Source organism: Macrobrachium rosenbergii, chromosome 58 (assembly GCF_040412425.1).
Source record: "Macrobrachium rosenbergii isolate ZJJX-2024 chromosome 58, ASM4041242v1, whole genome shotgun sequence".
Classification (NCBI taxonomy): domain Eukaryota; kingdom Metazoa; phylum Arthropoda; class Malacostraca; order Decapoda; family Palaemonidae; genus Macrobrachium; species Macrobrachium rosenbergii.
The window spans coordinates 20,174,827-20,197,191 of record NC_089798.1 but is presented as its reverse complement, the minus strand read 5'-3'; the positions used below and the strand labels follow the sequence as shown (position 1 = coordinate 20,197,191).

At 42.9% G+C, this 22,365-nt stretch overlaps 2 protein-coding genes across 2 annotated transcripts; both read left to right on the top strand.

Moving 5' to 3' along the window:
* The first annotated feature begins 436 nt into the window (after positions 1–436).
* LOC136837286 (uncharacterized) lies at positions 437–8,449 on the top strand. Its single transcript, XM_067102022.1, has 2 exons — positions 437–534; positions 7,507–8,449. Exons 1-2 carry the CDS (start codon positions 437–439, stop codon positions 8,447–8,449), a joined length of 1,041 nt encoding a protein of 346 aa, XP_066958123.1.
* Positions 8,450–20,030: 11,581 nt separating this feature from the next.
* On the top strand, positions 20,031–20,549 carry LOC136837284 (integumentary mucin C.1-like). The gene has a single exon (XM_067102021.1). It carries the CDS (start codon positions 20,031–20,033, stop codon positions 20,547–20,549), a length of 519 nt encoding a protein of 172 aa, XP_066958122.1.
* Positions 20,550–22,365: the final 1,816 nt, after the last annotated feature.

Below are 22,365 nucleotides of genomic sequence, written 5' to 3'. Positions count from 1 at the left end.
GCTTCAGTGCATTCGACAGGGACCTGCTGGCAATCTACCAAGCCGTTTGGCACTTCAAGTACCTCTTGGACGGCAGCCCTTTCACCATCCTGACAGACCACAAGCCATTGGTACATGCGTTCACGAGGGTGGGAGACGCTTGGTCGGCAAGACAGCAACGGCACCTGGCTGCTATCTCTGAATTTGGCTGCACCATCAGTTATGTCCTCGGCAAAAGAAACCCAGTAGCTGATGCCCTATCAAGAACTGAAATAAATTCAGTCATAGCAGCTTACTGCACATCACTTGCTGCACTGAGGTGGGAAGACGTGCCAGTGGGTGGATCCGGATCAACACTTCTCTGCGACACCAGCACAGGCCGCCCACGCCCCCTGATACCCGCGTCACGAAGGAAGTAGGCATTCGACATCAACCACGGGCTGTCCCATCCATCAGGATGGACAATAACGTGCCTGATGGCAGAGAAATTCGTGTGGCATGGGACCAGGAAGGACATATGAGAATGGGCAAAGAACTGCATACCGTGCCAGACAAGTAAGATCACCTGGCACACGGAATCAGGCATCGGAGACTTCCTTCAACCATGATGGCATTTCGGGCACATCCACATAGATGTTGTAGGACCTCTACCACAATCAGGGGGCGCCAGATACCTCCTGACAATCATAGACCATTCCACAAGATGGCAGTTCTTCTTTGGAGGTGTGGGTAGAGCTTTCGACTGGCACGCTGTTGGCCCAGTGTTCGACTCTCTGAGCCGCCAATGAAGAATTAGAGGAATTTATTTCTGGTGATAGAAATTAATTTCTCATCATAATGTGGTTCGGATTCCACAATAAGCTGTAGGTCCCGTTGCTAGGTAACCAGTTGGTTCTTAGCCACGTAAAAATAAATCTAATCCTTTGGGCCAGCCCTAGGAGAGCTGTTAACCAGCTCAATGGTCTGGTTAAACTAAGATATACTTAACTTTTTCCACAAGATGGCCTGAAGCAACCCCAATGGTAGAAACATCAACAAGTGCCTGCGCGGAAGCCCTACTGTCAAGTTGGATAAACCGTTTCAGTGTGCCAGATGACATAACTACAGACAGTGGCTCAGCATTCTTATCGGAACTCTGGGTCTCCCTGGCACGCCTGATGGCGACAACACTCCACAGTACGATGGCATACAACCCTGCGGCCAAAGGTATGGTGGAAAGAACCCACCGTTCATTGAAAGCAGCTCTGATGTCCTGGGTCCTGCTGGGTCTCTGCACTGCACCGCACCAAGGGCAAATGGCAACGAATCTGCAGAGAGAGTCTATGGTGAAACACTGGCCATACCTGGAGAATTCTTCCATATGGATCCAGACGACCCAGATACGCCCCTTCTAAGGCTAAGAGAAATTGCAAAGAAGTTCGCGTCCTGACGAAAGACTTTCGCGGACAGGACCCATAACTTCAGCCCAGAAGGCTTGAATACCTGTACACACATCTTCATCAGAAACGACACCCACCGCCCACCCTTGACCAGACCATACGGAGGACTGTACCAAGTCGTCAGTAGAATATCCAAGGCCTCCCTCGTCAACATCCATGGGCCGGGAGACTGGATATCTGTCGACAGCTTAAAGCCAGCCTTCCTAATGGACAACGGAACTCGGGAGGAAACCGGCAGGCATCCCAGAATTCCTCCACAAAACAAGGCCTTGGCTGAAGTGATCAGCATCCTGAAACGTAGTTGAGGACGTCCCGAGGGCCGCACTAAGGATGTCATCCGCTCGGCAAAACCACCAGGCGATTCAGCAGTCAAAGCCGGCCCACAACCGCAGGTATCAAGAACTCAGGGTTGGCTCCTGCTCCCAAAGAGTTAGATACCGTGATTGATATTCATCAGGTCTTCCAGTCACTCTTTCATAATAATTGTCTTGGCGGGGGGAAGTACTGTACTTGTAAAGGCGTCAGACGTCTTCTTTTCCCATTAATTATGATCATGTATCACATCTATCAACACTGCAAGAATCTCATGTATTTATTTGTATGTAGAATTCCCTGGCCTTTTTGCCAATATATATTTTATCACTGTATGTACATTATGTCTCTTATTATTGCGATTTGAGTGACTGTTAACAAACACAAATTGCTCTCACTCAGCGTGCAGGTCACGGCAATCGAACAAAATTCACCTCAATATTGCCGTTACAAGAGGACCAGCAACCTCCTCCGATCATATACCAATGGTAATTACATTGTCAACCAATCCAATAATTATTCCATCCTTAGAAATACCAAATATAAAAACAGCAAGTTGGGAAAGCTTAAAAATGAAATAGAAGGAAAAATGAGTAGACAACCAACAATAAATTCAAATGAAATAGAAATAACAAAAGAAATAGTAGATGGTGAGCTTGAAGAATGGTACAGAAATATAGAGGAAGCAATAAAAAATCATATACCCATAACTAAATACACCACACTTCCACATCCTATTAGTAGTGATAAGTTGAAATTGATACAATGGCACTAGAACAACATCCAAAACACAGTACTTATAACAGGGTGGAACAGCATATTAATGAGAAGATATGTGTCATTACAAGAACAGTTAGTACAAGAAAACTCAAGATTATATCATCAAAATTGGGAAGACCTAATAAAAAACACAGAAATACAGTACAATGACCCAAAACAATTTTGGAACTCCGTTGCAAGACTGATGGGAAGCAAAACTAATACTTCGCCATACATAAAGCATGGGAATGAGAAAATATATGATGACAAAGAGAAGGAAGCACTGCACAAGGCCTACTGGCAGGAAATATTCCAGATAAGGCAGGAGGATAACCAAAATTTCGACAACCAACATGAGACAATAGTCAATGAATTCATCGAACAACATAGAAACAAAACAAATCCGCATTATGCAGCTGATATTAGCAGACTCAATGAAGACTGCCCATTAACAAGGAAAATAGAGTTATGGGAAATCAAAATAATAATAAAAATTTTAAACACAAAGCACCAGGAAAGAGTGGAATTAACAAGGTCATAATTCAAAATTTACCAGACATTGCACTCGAAAAATTAAGAGAAATATACAACTGGGCCCTCTCAATGGGATATTTTCCAATTATATTCAAGAATGCAATAATGATTTTGAACCCAAACCAGGGAAAGATACTAGTCAGGTAGAGAATTATAGACCAATATCATTACTAGAAATACCTGGCAAAATATTTGAAAAATAATTAAAAACAGATTAGTGTTGTTCCTAGAAGGTAATCAGCTACACAATAACAATCAATATGGATTTAGAAAAGGAAGAGGGACCCAGATTGCAATAGCAACAATATATGAGAGTATTGCACTATCACAAAGAAGAAGGTACCTATGTAACCTAGTATGTAGAGATATATTCAAGGCATTTGACAAAGTATGGATACAAGGACTTCGATACAAAATATTACATCTCAACCTTCCAGATATTTTTGAGAAAATACTATGCAACTTCATCAAAGATCGAACAGCAGCAATCAAGTCACAAAATTACATAGGGAATCCATTCCCGTTACTAAGTGGAGTCCCACAAGGATCTGTACTCAGTCCAACACTATTCATATTATATACATCAGATATGACTTCACCACCAGAGTACTGTACTGATGTCTGCTTTGCAGATGATATAACTCAAATAATTATACACCCAGAAAAACGCACTCGAAGAAGGGATCCAACTTTGAAAAGACAAGTAGCACAAAAAACAATGAACCAAATTGAAAGAATAAATCAATTTGAAAAGAAGTGGAAGATAAAGACAAATAAATATAAATTCCAACTAGTATCAGTGTCTGCTTACAAACCTGCACAAATAATTTTAGACCAACAACCGATGAATTTTACTAAAAGCACAAGAATACTAGGAATGCAATTCGGACAAAGAGGAACGTCAAGACACGTGAGAGAAAGGCTAAGAATAGCAAGAACACAAAATACAAAGCTAAAACGATTTAGGAATATGAACACAAATATCAAAATCCATTTCTACAAAAGCCTGATCAGACCAATAATGGAATATCCACCAATACCCACGTGTTTAGCATCGACTTCCAATATAAGTGCATTACAAAAATTCCAAAATAAGATACTAAGGTCCGCAGTGAGAAACAATCAAGAAGATGACGATCTGAATATAGAACAAATACACAAAAAATACAAAGTAGAACCAATTAATCAAAGATTATACAGACTGGCAACCAACATATGGAGCAAACTAGATCAATACAACAGTGAATTAACAGAAGAATCCGTAGCAGAAGAGAGAAACCACCCAAACAACACAGACCACAGATGGTGGAGAAGAGTATCTTCATATCTTCATCGTCATGAACCTCAACCATTATATTATTAAGAAATGCCTTGTGAAAAAGTAATATTTAGAATTTACTATGTAGGTATCATTCAAATTCATTATGATAATTAACATCAAGGTTAAAATGAGGAAATTGGAACTAATTTTTTTATTTTATTTTATGTTTTAAATATGATTACACTAATAAGAAATAAAATTCAAAATATGCAATATGTACAATTTACCATGTTGTTATAATGTAAAATTATTATTGTATTATGTTAATATTAGAAAAATTGTACCCTTACCTAAATAAAATTGTGGATAAACCACACTTGACATTACTCTTACTAATATTTCACTTTCTAAACTATTCCCTTCTTTGACCCATCTTACCTATCTGCTAAAAAAAAAAAAAAAAAAAAAAGTCGGGTACTTCTTTTCCGTCTGCACTCTGCTATGTATACCTTTGCCCAGGTAAATAAATTAGTCAGTACGCAGTTCTGTCTCCTTGACCTCACACACTGATTACAACTTACAAGACAATATATTTAGTAATAATATAAGTATTTTTTTAATTTTAACTTTTATTTCTGAAAGTTGCAAAAATTATCAACATGACTTTCTTAAATATGAAAAGGCATTTTCTAATGTCTTCGCAAATCACTGATTCCTGCCAATGAACGGAGCCTGCAGGGGAGTTTATATAAGAACGAAGGTGGTCACGTTGAGTCTTGTAAGTGCGGTTGCTGTCTGCCGTGGGAGAGTCACGCTTGGTAAAGTTTCTCCAGACCTCCAGCTGCCAGGTAGAACCTTACGTGTCACCGAGTCCTCTTCATCTCCCTCACCCCTGGCATGAGGATATCTTGTCATGATTAAGTTGTGCAACACACAACCAGCCAACATCATGGACTCGACACAATCATGACGAAGTTTTACGGGGGTGTGTGTCGGGAATTTCCTCGACAGACGTCACTGTACGAGTATTTTCGTTGTGCCCATAGACTGTACGATCAACCCACAATCTACGAAAGTGACTTAGCCCCCCATGCAAGGATAAACGAGTCATGCATCAGGTTTTTTCAATATATTTACAAAAATAAAACCATCTCAGTCATCACCCTTACACAACAACCACACAAAAAAGCACTAACGAACTTACAGTCTCCGTACCTGCAACACAAAACACGTGGGCCACGCAATTGCCCTCAACTTCAAAGAAACCACTGGAATCTAACCGCAACTAACACAATGCCACTGCAGTACACAAACGCCCAAACAGTTATTCTTACCCAATCATTCTCATTACAAATACATAGGAACACTCACAGCCGCCTACTTTACACAAACCTTTGGGAGCCCAACCCACGCGTCTGTCACACAGGATCTCTGGAACGACAAGCCCAAGACCAGCGCGTGACAGTCTCATTTCCCTGTCCAGGCGGTTTCTAACTGGGTTAAATCACTTCTAGTTATTCGGGCTTAGGGACCCCAAACTCACAACAAATCACTCAAACAAGCAACAAGAGGAAACATGACGTTGCATACTGCGGCTGTACGTGAGTTTCAGCAAAATTTGCAATAACAGTCGTGTTTGTGACGTGCCTTGTCTAGTAAGTTCCCGCCATTCTGTCAGCCCCGTAGAATCGGCGGGAGCTTGAAGCAAAAAAATCCTGTGCACTGAATTTTTTCACGACAGTGTGAAACACGCTGGATCTATGGGAGACAAAAGGACAACATTAGTTATTAGAAATAGATGGTATACAAAAGGTATTTCATATTAAGCCAGTATTATTTCTTAATGAAAGAAGATAAGAACTGGTAGGACAGGCTCTTGTAGGATTCTCCAGTTGCAAGGAAATGTAAGGTAATTGCAGCATGTGGGCCTGGTTCAGTGGGTCTTCTCCAGAATGTGAGGGTCTTCCTTATGTAGGGCGTGACCCATTCCACAATTTTATTGAAAAGCTCCTCCATAATCCCGGTAAAATTCTGGTACAGTTCTGGAGTTTCAGTTGCCAATTCTCTCATCAAGTTCTCATAATCACCTTTCTTCTCTCTTCTTTGTAAGTAAGGCCAGACCCAGCACCTTCTTGGTTTTCTTTTCTTCTTGCGTTTTTGTTCCTGCAGGCACTTAACAATTCTTAACTGCAACAAGGCATCGTGGTAATCCAAAACACATTCTACTAATTCTGGATCATGTAGGTTCTTTGGCATGAGGCTCAACAAACTCGGAAGAGGACTTCAAGCTGTGGTCATCTGGAACGTAAGGAGTCAAAATAGCATTCAATTTCTTCACAAGCTGATACTTAGGGGCAGGAATCTGGCTAATAATGGGTGTAACAGATTCTCTGGTTTATGGGTTTTAACATTCCCGTATATGTAGCTGGCATCGTAGCCCCCTACAATTTGCAAATTCTACAGCGATCAGATGCCAATTTTAACTTCCATTTTTCATATGCAATAAAATTTGTATTTCAAGAAACCAATTCCTTGTCCAGACTATGAACATCGGCCAGTTATTAGCAAACATCAGCCCTGATGAGAAGAAAATAATAAGAAGAATTGGGAATACCATATATGAAATCAGTTCCACTGATGCTGCCATTTTCTTTAACAAGACATGCTTGAGAGAGTGTCTGTTACCTTCATATACTTCTCTATGGCTACATGACCCATCTGCACAGGAAGACCTGGGCACTAGGAGCTTCAAGAGGACCCTGCTTCAACATCAGCTTTCGGCAAAGGAACAAGACTGAGTTGCACTCAATGACGAGCTGAAGAACTTGCACGCCCGGTGGGGCAACTTCCGTCGCAGTAGCAACAGTAACCCTGTAGCAGCCCATCTGAGTGTCTGGAAAAGCAATGCTGATTATGGAATGGCCAATAGAGACGATGATTTCCCCCCGGAGCGGGCACACCCAAGCGCCATCGTGCATGGAATGCCTACACCGCCTGGAAAAGAAGGATACTGCCGAACAAGATAGAATTCTACGTATGGGACTTGATTGTCATTTCTCTACCCAACTGAGGTCCATGGAGAAACGCCTTGAAATCGAGTACCTGCTGGACACCATCCACATCTTCATTAAGGCACCATACGTACTATGGACGCCCTCCAGCCCCTCCTCTTGGCCGAGGCCTTCACAGAACGTGCGATTACAAGAGTGATGTGATCGGCAGGTGCCTAAGGGAAGCGGCCAAAGAACTCCGAGCTAAAGAGGATGTCACCATCCGTTGGGCTGATAAAACCGCTGCCTTTGTACTCATCCGCACTGAAGAATACCACCACAAGTTGGATGAGATACTGGCAGACAACAGCAAATTTCAGAGGATCACTAAGAACCCAGTAGATGACAGTAAGTGCGAGGCTCATAGGATCATCGAGACTGTCAATGCAGCTTCCAACATCCTTCACCTGCTGCTGATTGTAGGGGACTACGACCTTGGCTACATACACGGGGACACTACAACCCATAAACCAGGGAACCCATTACACCCCATTATTAGCCAGATTCCTGCCCCTACGTACCAGCTTGTGAAGAAATTGAATGCTATTTTGACTCCTTACGTTCCAGATGACCACAGTTTGAAGTCCTCTGCCGTGTTCATAGGAGCCCTGAAAGTGACACTCCCGGGAGGAGTTATTGCATCGATGGACGTGGAATCCCTCTTTACGAATGTCCCCGTGGATGAAGCAATTCAGATAATTCTGGATCGTGTATGTAGAGACGACTCCATGCCCCCATTAAACATCCCCGAGCATGCCCTCCGAACACTCCACAGAGACCATATGTACATACAAAAAGATGGTGTAGCGATGGGTTCTCCCCTTGGAGTACATTTTGCAAACTTCTACATGGGTGCTGTGGAACGTTGGGTATTTGTCGCCATTGAGAAACTGTCAATATACATCCGGTATATTGATAACACCTTCATAAGCGCCAGCATGGTGGAAGAAATAGAAGACCTGCGACAAGCCTTCTACAACCACAGTAGCCTCAACTTTATCATCGAACATTGCCGTGATCGTCACCTCCCCTTCCTTCATGTCCTTGTCGGGCCACAAGAGGAGTGCTTCATAACGCAAGTTTATACAAAACCCACGAGCTGGGCATGTGCCTGAATAGTGAGAGTGAGTGTCCAGAGAGATACAAGCACCCTGCGATCAGCGCTTTCATCAGGAGAGCTCTCTCACATTGCTCTTCTTAGATGGACACTCACACCGAATTAGAGCATGTTGCCCAGGTTTCAATTAACAATGGGTATTCCAACCGGGACATCACAAAATGCATACGAAGAAGCATTGATAAATGGTATGAGCAGGAGCCTCGCCCCTCTGCCCTTGAAGTTGTAAAGTCACCACATCGGCGCCAGGATAGTGTTTCGGCGGCGCCATTAATTAAGTCTCCGCTGAGCTTGTTTTCTTTGGTGACTTCCCATTTTCTTCAAGCTCAATTAGTCACGCCTAGAACGTGCCAGGTCACGCATTTTAATCATTTTTACTTTATGCGTATTTATACAAATGTCACACATTATGTATCACATGATTCTTCATTCACAGGCATCAAGACTGTATCCATATTGTAGCTCTGTATGTTTTGTATTGTAATTTGTACTCGTTCACTGCATATTATTGTTTATTGTTTCGACCTCAGGTCACAGTCAGTTCCATTGTCTCTCGCGGGCCGGCGTCAGTCGGCCGCTATATAAACTGCCTGGATCTGTAATAAAGTAGCAGTAACTTTTACCTGCTCGTTTCTTTGACACCTTACAGTGGTGACCCCCGGAGTATCCCGGAGCCATTAGCGGACTCACACGGCGACTTAGTCTTGGCTCCAGGATTTCTCCAAAACGCTCTTAGCGGCCTAAACACGGCGCTGTTTCCATAGACCGGTTAAAGCCCGCCTTCCTGTCGGAGAGTCCCGGCAGCGACGCAGCACCCCTTCCGCCCAACCGCACTCCAGCATGCCCTCACCCCCGCAGGTGCGGCCGCCCCAGGAAGGGACCGCCCAACCAGCAGCCTCACAGGCGGGAGGCCCCTCCGTTATCTTCAAGGAGCCGCGGCACCCTTCAGCGTCCCAGCAGATACAGGGATTAGTCAGACGCGCGTCCCTCGTCTTGGGGGAGTATTTGTAAAGTCACCACATCGGCGCCAGGATAGTGTTTCGGCGGCGCCATTAATTAAGTCTCCGCTGAGCTTGTTTTCTTTGGTGACTTCCCATTTTCTTCAAGCTCAATTAGTCACGCCTAGAACGTGCCAGATCACGCATTTTAATCATTTTTACTTTATGCATATTTATACAAATGTCACACATTATGTATCACATGATTCTTCATTCACAGGCATCAAGACTGTATCCATATTGTAGCTCTGTATGTTTTGTATTGTAATTTGTACTCGTTCACTGCATATTATTGTTTATTGTTTCGACCTCAGGTCACAGTCAATTCCATTCTCTCTCGCGGGCCGGCGTCAGTCGGCCGCTATATAAACTGCCTGGATCTGTAATAAAGTAGCAGTAACTTTTACCTGCTCGTTTCTTTGACACCTTACAAAGTCACTCTTTTACAAGGGAGTGTTTCACAGGAAATACAGTGTGGACGAGCAAGCCCTTTGCAATATCATAGAATGAAACGTCTCCCCTATGGACCCTGCAAAAAAGGTTAAATTAATAATTTATCACAAAAGCAAGACCAGTGGCCTGATCATGAAAAACGTCCCCCGGCCCCTGTGTGCAGGACCCTCTGAAGAAAACCAACGTGGTCTGTCAGTACAAATGCCCCGACCCTACGCTGGGATGACCTCAATGAGATTTTCCAAGAGGATCTGCCACGCTCAGGAAGGTGCTATCCATAATCATGCTAAGAATATTCACAATATCAGAATAACCCGAAAAGACATAATTGTTAATATCAGAATTATTGATAAGGCAGCAGACCATCGCCGCCTCCGCCTCCTGGAGGCCCTACACATCGGAAAGGAGCGACCTAGCCTCAACACCACGCAGGAGACTTCCATCCTCCCGACGGTGGCAAGTAGGACGCCGCCCGCCAGCACCCCAGAGCCGAACGAATGAACCAGCCAGGTGGTGCCCCCATCTACCAGCAGTGACCTTCCCAATACTACCCTCCCAGTCTCCAACGTCCGCACATTGAGACCAGTGTGAGCATCGACCTGTGGGAGGCAGTTTGGCTCAGGAACTTAATCCCCTGAACCAGCCAATGAAAATTCAGCCCTCACAACACGGGACACCTGGGACACTATAATTACCGTCTAACAACCCCATTCCAACCAGAACAATCCCACCCTTCCTTGAGAATGAACCGATGATACGGTTGGAAATGTTGGAATTCCGCTATGCCCTTAGAACAACAACGAAGAATTCTACACGAGAATAATCCTGATTTCCAGAGTCTGTAGTTTGCGAACTCTACTGCGATCAGACGCCACTTTTAACTTCCACTTTTCATGTGTAATAAAATTAGTATTTCAAGAAACTAATTCCTTATCCAGACTATGAACATCGGCCAGTTATTAGTAAATATCAGACCTGATGAGAAGAAAATATATATAATAAGAATAATTGAGAACACCATATATAAAATCAATTTCACTGGTGCTGCCATTCTCTTTAACAACAACAATAATAATAATAATAATAATAATAATAATAATAATAATAATAATAATAATAATAATAATAACGACTCCATTAACCCAAATGGCATCCTCTTGAACTGTTAACAACCACTCGAAACTGAAAGCTAACCTCTGACTTGACACTTCTTCCATTGGGACCTGCCAATATCCCTTACTCAAGTCCACCTTGGTGAAAAATTCGACAGTATGAAGTTTAACCGTCATACCCTTGGGATCACTTACCAGTTTGTAGCCAAACTAAGTTATGGCACTTAAGTCGTAGGTAATTCACACAGAACCTGTTTTTCCCATCCTTCCTCGCCATCACTGTTTCATGAGTTGACATTTTGATGATTCCCGTCTCACGCACCTCTTCAACTTATTTCTGGATCAGTTCCCTAGAACCATAGCCTACATTGAAGTTTACTGCTTCACCCTATCTGGCTGCCCTGTTGTTTCTTTGATGAGGTGTTCTCCTAACAAAGTCTTTCCTGGATTGCTGATGAGGACACCTTGGTATTCATCCAGCAACTGTAATACCTGCTTCTTTTACTGCTTGCTTAAGTTGACACTAACATTAACATCTCAGTACATCTCTTCTTCCTGTGGTCAAAGTTCCAAACAGCCTTCATCCAAAAATATGGTCGTAATTGGCTTCCTCCTCGATGACAGTTGCATTCAGGCACCTCTCCTCTTCAACGACAGCTGCTGCTGCTTCATTCATTTCCTTCCTGTAGCTGATCAGGATGCTTGCATGAAAAGTCTAAAATTCTCCGTCGACATCATCCTTGTGGTCCATGCTGTGAACCACTTCAGTAATCTCATGTGGTCCTTTTCACTGACTGCTTCTACTGATAATAACACCAACCCTCTGTCCTACTTTGAACCAACGATTTCTGGTCCTTTAGTCATAGTGATGCATCTGGCATTCCAGTGCCGCATTCGAACTTGCCCTAACTAGTTGACACCTCTTCCAAGCAATTCCTCAGCTCCAACATTTTTTTTTAATTCATCCTCACAGTCTCCAGTCCACAATTCCTTGAGAATCGTCATCGTCCCTCTCATTGTCCACCAATACTGGTCTTAATCCTTCAGCCTTTCTTGGCACAACTTTAACCTAGACTTCAGCATAGCATCGATCCTTTCACACAGTCCATTATATCTTGGGTTATACAGAGTGGTGAACAGCTGCTTGGTGCTCACCAGATGGCTCAACTCCATCATTTCAGAAATAAAGTGAGTACCTCAGTTGCTAAGCATTTCCTTGGGGAATCCCCAACCCACAGAAAACTTTTAGTTATGTTAGTTATGTCTCTGCTACATGCTAATTTCCTATTACAGGGAGTGACCTTGCTTCTGGGTATCTCATAGCAAAGTTCACCACTGTCAGGATGTACCTGTTGCCCTTATCTAACACTGGCCCAGTCAGGTCTTCTGCTTTTCCTATGAATAGCTCCTACTTTAATGACATCTTCCGTAGTGGTATTTTGCTGGTATGTCCTTCAGAGCAGTCTTTTGGCAAATGTCTTAAGACCTGCAAAACCTGGTAACATACGCAACCATTCCTGGCCAATGGAAATTACTGGCTGTATGGCTGACAGTCTTCTAAACTTCAAGATGACCATGGACTATAGACTCATGAACCAACTTCATCACTTGAGCATGATATATCTCCAGCACTAGGAGTTCTAGGAGTTGCTCCACTTCTCCACCACCTTGCCTTGGTAAAACAATTTCGTATGCCATAAATAACCTGTAAAGCCCCCGCTCCACGTGTTCTCTGTAGTGAACATCCCGTTTTCTGCGGTGCCTTCACATTCGACTTGGGGTCGACCGATCACATCTTCTTACCATAATTGTAAATTGTATATTTTATTGTCTTTTCAAATGATCATGCATTCTGTACATGTAACGGAGTATTTTTGTAACACATCGGACATTATTAATTATTATGTTTTCTGTATGAACCTGTCCTGTTTTTGTAGAGAAATAGTTTGGCCTCAGGTCACCTGTAAATCTTTGTACCCACGGTCTCTGCGAAGTACGCAGATGTCCGCATGCTGCTTTATAAGCAGATTGCTTCATCAATAAACTAGCAGTACTTGTCTTCCTGCTCATTATTTCGCACCCCTCTCACAAACCTTTAACTTAAAATTCTCGCCTTTTACTTAAAATTTCTCTCACCCTTTTCCCTGTATTCTGCATCAATCATATCTCTCACCCAGTGCTTGGCTTCTGCTGAGCTACTCTTAGCTGTTATATTCCTACATGTGGTTTATCTTTACAGCTCTCTCAACTCTCTCAAACTCAGCTTTATCCCTTTCTTTGTGGTCCTTTATGGCTGGAAGCTTGCCAAAAATAAAGTCATAAATGGCGTTATTTAGGCACATAGCATGTAATTATCCTACATAGTACAGAGTTTTTACATTAATGTTTACTTCTGGATATGCACGGATACCTGTATCCGGAGTGCACTGGCCCATTTCTTATCAGTCATTTGGTCCCCAGTAACCAAGCTTCTACATACATCTACATTCGTACAACATGCATCAAGTAGTTACTTCCTCCTTGCCTACATAAACCACACTGACAGATGAATTATGGTGCCTCTTCCTCTGCTCTTCAGATCTGCATGCTCTTAACACAACAGGTAGTTCAGCTCCATCTTCCAGCTTCAGCCTGTCATCTTCAATATAGTCCCCCAATTGGGCTATGTCGTCATAATCACAAATTATGATGGAAGTCATCTTCCTCAGTTCTTCCATCTTCCACTGCCGTAGCACTATCTATCTTTTGCTTGAACTTCTGCTGTTCCTTATTCTTAATAAGAACTCACGTGTATTCTTATCAAGAATGTCCTGGATTGTGGCACTAAATAAAGCTCCTACCTTTATTCTCGTTTCTCTGCTTTTATTTGGCTGTCTTGTAGTCCATTGGTCTCCTGATACTCCCGCTGGACTTCTTCACTGGTTTTTAGCATCCCACTACGTTTGTAAGAGGTGCAAAAGAAACGAGCAGGTAAAAGTTACTGCTGCTTTATTACAGATTCAGGCAGTTTATATAGTGGCCGACTGGCGCCGAACCATGGAAGACAATGACATTGAGCGTGACCTGAGGTCAAAAACAATTAACAATAATATACGGTGAACAAGTACAATTTACAATACAAAAACATACAGAACTCCATTATGGATACAGTCTTGATGCCTGCAAATAAAGAAACATACGATACATAATTTGTGACAGTTGGACAAATACATATAAAGTTGAAATGGTAGAAAATGCGTGACCTGGCACGTTAGGCGTGACGAATTGAGTGCGAAGAAAATGGGAAGTCACCAAAGAAAACTTGCTCAGCGGAGACTTAATTAATGACGCCTTCGAAGCACTCCGCTGACGTCGATGTGGTGACTTTACAAATACTCCCCCTCCAAGACGTGGGACACGTCTGACTAATCTGTGTATCTGCTGGGACGCTGAAGGGTACCATGGCTTCTTGAGGACAACGGAGGGGCCTCCCGCGCGTGAGGGTGCTGGGCTGCTGGTGTGGGCGGTCCCTTCCTGGGACGGCCACGCGCCCGCCGTTTGCTGGGCCTGGGCATGGCGAAGGGCGGCTGGGCGGGGAAGGTGCTGCGGTGACGTCGGTGCTCTTCTCCAGGAAGGCGGGCTTTAACCGGTCTATTGAAACCCAGTCGTTCCTCCCGGGGAGTGCCAGCAGGAACGCCTTGCTGTTCCGCTCCAGCACGAGGAAGGGGACCCTGTAGGGCCTGGTCAGTGGCGGGTGGACGGCGTCGACGAGAGTCAGCATGCTCAAACGCTGGTTACAGCGCCGTGTTTAGGCCGCTAAGAGCGTTGGAGAGTTCCTGGAGCCAAGACTGAGTCGCCGTGCCGGTCCGCTAATGGCTCCGGGATACTCCGGGGGGTCACCACTGTAAGAGGTGCAAAAGAAACGAGCAGGTAAAAGTTACTGCTGCTTTATTACAGATTCAGGCAGTTTATATAACGGCCGACTGGCGCCGAACCGTGGAAGACAATGACATTGAGCGTGACCTGAGGTCAAAAACAATTAACAATAATATACGGCGAACAAGTACAATTTACAATACAAAAACATACAGAACTCCAATATGGATACAGTCTTGATGCCTGCGAATAAAGAAACATACGATACATAATTTGTGACAGTTGGACAAATACATATAAAGTTGAAATGGTAGAAAATGCGTGACCTGGCACGTTAGGCGTGACGAATTGAGTGCGAAGAAAATGGGAAGTCACCAAAGAAAACTTGCTCAGCGGAGACAATTAATGACGCCTTCGAAGCACTCCGCTGACGTCGATGTGGTGACTTTACACGTTTATCTCATGAGCTTCTACATACTGCTCAACAAACATCACCATCTCACCAATGTCCTTTGGTACTCTGTCTTGGAAAAATAGCTCCATGTCAGTAGAGCACGTACTGGCAAACTTTTCCCTGATGAGCAATTCTTCCAAGTCACTAAACTCTTTTCTGCATTCAGACATTTCTATCCACCACTTGAAATAGCTATGTAGCCTGACTACAAACTGATAAGCAGTCTCACGTCTTTCTGGTTTAGTCTCACGAAATTTCTTCTCAAATCCCTCTGAAGTCATCTCATCTCAAAAGTGCTCCCTTCAGGCTATCACAGCTCAAGACTTCATTATAAGGCACAATATAAAAGACCTGCAGACCCGTACCTGTTAGCAATGGGCTGAGACAAACAATCCACTCATTCCAAGGTTAAAATTGGTTCTCTGCAAACCTCTCAAATCCTTCGATGAAAGCGTCCATGTCACAGTGCTTCCCATCGAATCTGGGTGCTAGTATTGCTCACCTGTCACTCTGGAGTTCTACTACCAGTTTTTACCTTGGGTCTTAATACCTGAAGTTCATGTTTACTGTTTCAGCTTCTGTTCTTCATGTTTCCACCTCTTCCTTCTTTATTGCAGCCTCTGCTCTTGCTGCTTCTCTTTCCCTCTGTCGCTCTGCACGGACTAGGTCTTGTTCCTTCACAAAATTCCATTACTCCATGCCTTATGGACCCATCTCTTTAGCCAATTTCACGAGCTCTGTACCTCAGTTGTTGCTGAAACACTTAACAGCAAACTTTACACTACCAGTAAAATGACACTGAAGTACTGGTATTTAAAATATCCTGGTTATGGCACCAATTATGTCACACAGAGGTATCAGGTATTTTACGTTAGTGACAGTGGCCAATAGCTTTATATTCATGATTAAAACACGGATGTACAAATAAATATAGTCTATTTACAGCACTTGAGCATCTATGTTAAATTAACATTTTTAACTACAGAATTCCAGAACATCGCAGAAAATGCAAAATTTCACTAATCGCAAAACTGCAACAAAGAAATTTTACTTGGGGGTAGCTAAAAAATAAAAGTAATTTAATCCATTTCGTAATTTATATCTTGACATTCAAATCCATTGTCACTTCTTGGGTTTCCTGATTATGATGTTCGGTTTTCCTTCTTCTGAAGCAATCATAACAGTTCTTGACTATTCTATATTCTTCTCATGCAGTTAGCCTACAACCTTTAACCTTCACCACTAGTCCTCCATCTTTTTTATTTTATCCGTTTCAAAGTCTCTCCACTGAAACAATGTGATCTGCCTGTAGCAGTTATGGATTTTTCTACCAATGGACACAATACAGACATTTTTATTCACATGATTCATTCATAAAGCAATTGACACAGTCTGCACAGTGCTAGGACAACCGTCACCCTGATAACTGCCACCAGAACAACTGCCACCAGGAGAATTGCCAACCTGATAACTGCCACCAAGACAACTGCCACTCTAATAACTGCCACCAAGACAACAGGGGCGTCGTGAGGGTTGCTGGAACCCGGGGTCAAAGTCTTTTATGGCGCCCCCAAAAGTTGGGCCTGGCCGGGGGGGAGGACTATTTTCATTTGAGTGTGCTAATCTTGGCAGGAAATGTTTGCCTTCATTATTTTAGATATATTGTGTTGAAAACAAAACATTCTAATTTGCATGATAATATTCTGGGACGATAGAACACAAACCGAATTTGTAAACTGAAATATTTTATTTTACTGCAATTAATTAATCATTAGCCCTCATAAATAAATTCCAAAATGTTGATAAAATAGCTAAAATGTAGATTATAGTAAAGCATCACAGTAACCAGTAACTCTTAATAACCAAAGACAAATGGCAAATTAAATAAATTTGAGTAAAAAAAGGAGTTAAACATTAGGGAATACAGGGGGCTAAGAAAATCATGAAAATCTACAATTTGTTGCCAGCATAGAAGTTAATACTAGAAAAAAGTAGAATTTGTGGTAAAAGACTGAATAGTTATAATGCCTGAAAAGAAAACTGATAAGAACAAAGATTAGTTCACTACTATAAACCTTACTTTTCTTTAAAGAATGTTTAACGTGCGTCAAAATAATGAAAACATAAAGATTGAAGTGATGGATGCTTAGGATCAACCATATGCAAGGAAATAAGACGGTATAAAGGTATTAGAATGTAAAGATAATTAGACAGATATTGATAACAGAAAACCTTAACAAAGAAAAGGATTGACAATGAATTGTAGGACATTAAGTATTGATGCACGTTACAATGTGTTTACAAATTTATCTTTCTAGCTTTTACAGCCGCAGATCTGTGTCTCACGTCATCAAAGTTTATTTTGTTTGCGATCTCTTGCTCCACACTCAGTACAGTTAAAGCTGACAATCTCTCTTGCCCCATAGATGTTCGCAGATGCGACAAGATAAGTTTCAACCTACTAAATGATCGCTCACAACTAGCAATTGATACTGCAATGGTCAGAAGTATCTGAAGGGCAACTCGAAGGTTTGGGAAAACACTTTCATCCCCATATTGTACAATGAAACGAAGTGATTCCTGTGGGTTGGTGGTCAGAACATCATCTCGTGTTTTAAGCAGCATTCTGCAATCTACAATTTCGCTGAACAGTTCCAAGCCATCTAAGTCAGTGTCATAGAAACTTGCCACATTAATGCACCTTTCTTTGATGTATGCTTCATTGGTTGTAGATCGCAACTCCTTAATATCCAAAAGAAAGCCAAACTTTGAATCCAAGTTATGCAGTCTGATGAACCGTTCGCCCATTTCATTATGCATTCTGTCAATAGTACCTTTTAGCAGACGTTGCATCTCATTTTCTGCTGAGAATGAGGCCTACAGCAGCAGCAGCATCATCTCCAGTTTCACAGGGCATTTTTTTCCTCACTCTACATCGTCTGGCAATTCTCACATCCCAAGCATGACAGAGCTCCTTTGCTTTTTTGATAGATGTCTGGCAGATATCCTCCCGATTAGCAAGGAAATAAACTTGCAACGCCTGGATATCTTGTACTGCCTCATGGAAATTCAATTTTGGATCCTGCAGCCGCTTCTGGACTCTGTCAGTCTTGGTAAGTAAAATGAAATGTTCCAAAAACTTTGGGCAGCAAAGAAATCAAATGTCAAAATTCCGCTCAATAGCTGTGTTGCTTCACTTCTGGTATCTGTCTCATTCAAATGACTTCCGATGGTCTCTAAAAGTTGGACCAAATCCCCCACATTTTCATGTATGGGTCAAACTGCATCAGCTCTAGCACTCCAGCGTGTCTCAGATTCAGCTTTCACAGATATAGGCAAATTCTTCTTTAATCTCTCCCATCTATAGATCGAACTTGAAAAGAAAACATATACTGCCTGCACAGTTCCAAAAAATGTGACCATCACCACCTCATGACTAGCGGAATGAACCCCAGCCAAAATTTAGTGAGTGGTTGTTACAGTTCACATATATTGTTTTAGGGTTCACTGTAGCAAGTCTTTGTTGTACTCCTGATTTGTGTCCAGACATGACAGCAGCATTATCATAACACTGAGAACGACAGTCTTCAAAAGGCAAATGATCTTTCTCCAGCTGCTGCATTACTACATTTACCGTATACTTGCTGCATCCTTTTGGTGTACTTGAATAAATCCAAGGAAATTCTCTTTCACGCAAACTGTTTTTTCTTTATAGTTTATCTCTACATATCTTATTATCTCTGACATTTGTTCCCTGTGTGCAGCATCTGGAGTGGAATCAAGCATCATACCGTAATACTTAGCTCTTCGGATGTCATTCAGTAGTGTTTCTAACAGTAGATACAATAATCTGGATGAATTCATTTTGAACTTCAGCAGACAAATATGAAGGGGACTTTGGATTGGACACTTTGTTTAAGCAGTATATCGTGATTATGCCAGCCTGAGCATGCTGAGATGATGGTTGATGGAATAGGCTACCAGGTGCTGTCCTCGCGCAAAACTTACCCTTGTAATAGCCGCTTAAGACAAACTAGCAATCGCTTCCTAGTCTAGTATTAGTAAAATTGATTTAGTCTACCTCTGGGGCCTGGGCTCTGTGGCTACCGTCTGTGCTAACTTTTTCATACCTTGGTTCTCACGGCGTGTATAAAATTGTGAAATTGTGTTGACAACTTGACAGTGTTGTTGTGACTGACGTCTTTCTCATTCGAGAATGAAAAAAGGTTGCATAAATTGAAATTTCTTACTATATTTTTCGTTGCAAAAGATAAATAAATAAAATACTTTATGTATTGATAATAACATCAGCCTCAGCTTTATGAAATTGCAGAAATAATTGTTGCCTATAGTTTGTTATGCACAAAAAATGCTCACGAAAGAAAACGAAACATTAGATTGATGGGGGTAACTATCCAGTATCTTTGCACGGACTCACAGTCACTGAACCACTTATTTGATAAGTACGTAATAAAATTTGATAGTATAGTAATTAACATATAATGATTAAATTTATATATAATGAACATTAAAGGAATTCAGTCTTCGTTAAATATAAAATATGTACTGAAAACTCATAAAAACTTAAAGATTATAAGTTACTGGTTTCATCACCCCATTTCCCCCAAAATAGATGTCTTCTCAACTTCAGTTCGGCGCCCCCACAATGCTGCGCCCGGGGAAATATGTCCCCCAAGCCCCCTCACGATGCCTCTGCAGGACAACTGCACTCTCATAACTACAACTAGGAAAACTGCCTCCCTGATAACTGCCAGCAGGACAATTGCCACTCTGGTGACTGCTACCAAGACGACCACCACCCTGATAACTGCCACCAAGACAACTGCTACCATGATAAATGCCACCAGGACAATTATCACTCTGAGAACTGCCACCAGGACAACTATCACTCTGATAACTGCCACCAGGACAAGTGCCATTCTGATAACTGCCACCAGGACGACTGCCACTCTGATAACTGCCACCAGGACAATTGCCACTCTGTTAACTGCCACCAGGACAACTGCCACTATAATAACTGCCACCAGGACAATTTCCACCCTAATAACTGCCACCAGGACAACTGTCACTCTCATAACAGCTTCAGGAAAACTGCCACTTAATAACTGCCACCAGGACAACTGTCACTCTGATAACTGCCACCAGGACAATTGTCACTCTGACAACTGCCACCAGGACAATTGCCACTCTGATAACTGCTACTAGGACAACTGTCACTCTGATAATTGCCACAAGGACAACTGCCACTCTGATAACTGCCACCATTGCCTCTCTGATAACTCCAAAAGGACAATTGCCACTCTGTTAAGTATCACCAGGAAACTGCCACCCTCATAACTGCCACCAGGACAACTGTCAATCTCATAACTACCACCAGGACAACTGCCACTCTAATAACTTTCACCAGGACAACTGTCATTCTCATAACCGCCACCAGGACAACCGCCACTCTGATAACTGCCACCAGGACAACTGCCGCTATGATAACTGCCACTAGAACAGCTGCCACCCTCTTAACTGCCACCAGGATAACTGCCATCAGGACAATTTCCACTCTGATAACTGCCACTAGGGCAACTGCCAACCTCATAACTGCCATCAGGACAACTTCCATCCTAATAACTGCCACTCTGATAACTGCCACCAGGACAACTGCCACCCTCATAACTGGCACCAAGATCAACTGCCACTCTGATAACTGCCATCAAGACAATTGCCACTCTGATAACTACCACCAGGACAACTGCCACCCTTATAACTGCCACCAGGACAACTGCCACTCTGATAACTGCCACCAGGACAACTGCCACCCTCGTAACTGCCACCAGGACAACTGCCGCTATGATAACTGCCATCAAGACAATTGCCACTCTGATAACTGCCACTCTCATAGCTACCACCAGGACAACTACCACTACCATAACTGCTATCAAGACAATTGCCACTCTGATAACTGCCACCAGGACAACTGCCAATATAACTGCCATCAAGACGATTGCCACTCTGATAATTGCCACCAAGACAACTGCCACCCTCATAACTACCACTAGGACAACTGCCGCTATGATAACTGCCATCAAGACAATTGCCACTATGATAACTGCCACTAGGGCAACTGCCACTCTTGCTAACTGCCACCAGAACAACTGCCACCCTCATAACGGCCATCAAGATAACTTCCACCCTAATAACTGCCACCAGGACAACTGTCATTCTGATAACTGCCACTAGGACAACTGCCACTATGATAACTGCCATCAAGACAATTGCCACTCTGATAACTGCCACTAGGGCAACTGCCACTCTGCTAACTACCACCGGGACAACTGCTACCTGGACAACTTCCACCCTAATAACTGCCACCAGGACAACTGCCACCAGGACAAATGCCACCTTCATAACTGCCACCAGGACAATTGCCACCTTCATAACTGCCACCAGGACAACTGCAACCTTCATAACTGCCACCAGGACAATTGCCACCAGGACAATTGCCACTCTGATTGCTGCCACTATGGCAACTGCCACTCTTTTAACTGCCTCCAGGACAACTGCTACCCTCATAACTGCCACCAGGACAACTAGCACTCTGATAACTGTCACCAGGACAATTGCCACTCTCATAACTGCCACTAGGGCAACTGCCACTCTGCTAACTGCCACCAGGACAACTGCCACTCTGATAATTACCACTCTGATAATTGCCACCAGGACAACTGCCACTCTGATAACTGTCTCTGTGATAACTGCCACCAGGACAACTGCCATTCTGATAACTACAACCCAGATAACTGCCACTTTGACAACTTCCACTCTATAACTGCCACCAGGATAACTTCCACCCTGATAACTGCCACCAGGACAAATGCTTTTTTGATAACTGCCACAGAACAACTGCCACTCTGATAACTCCCACCAGGACAAATGCCACTTTGATAACTGCCGCAAGACAACTACCACTCCAATAACTGCCACTAGGACAACTGCCATTCTGATAACTGCCACCAAGAAAGCTATTCTC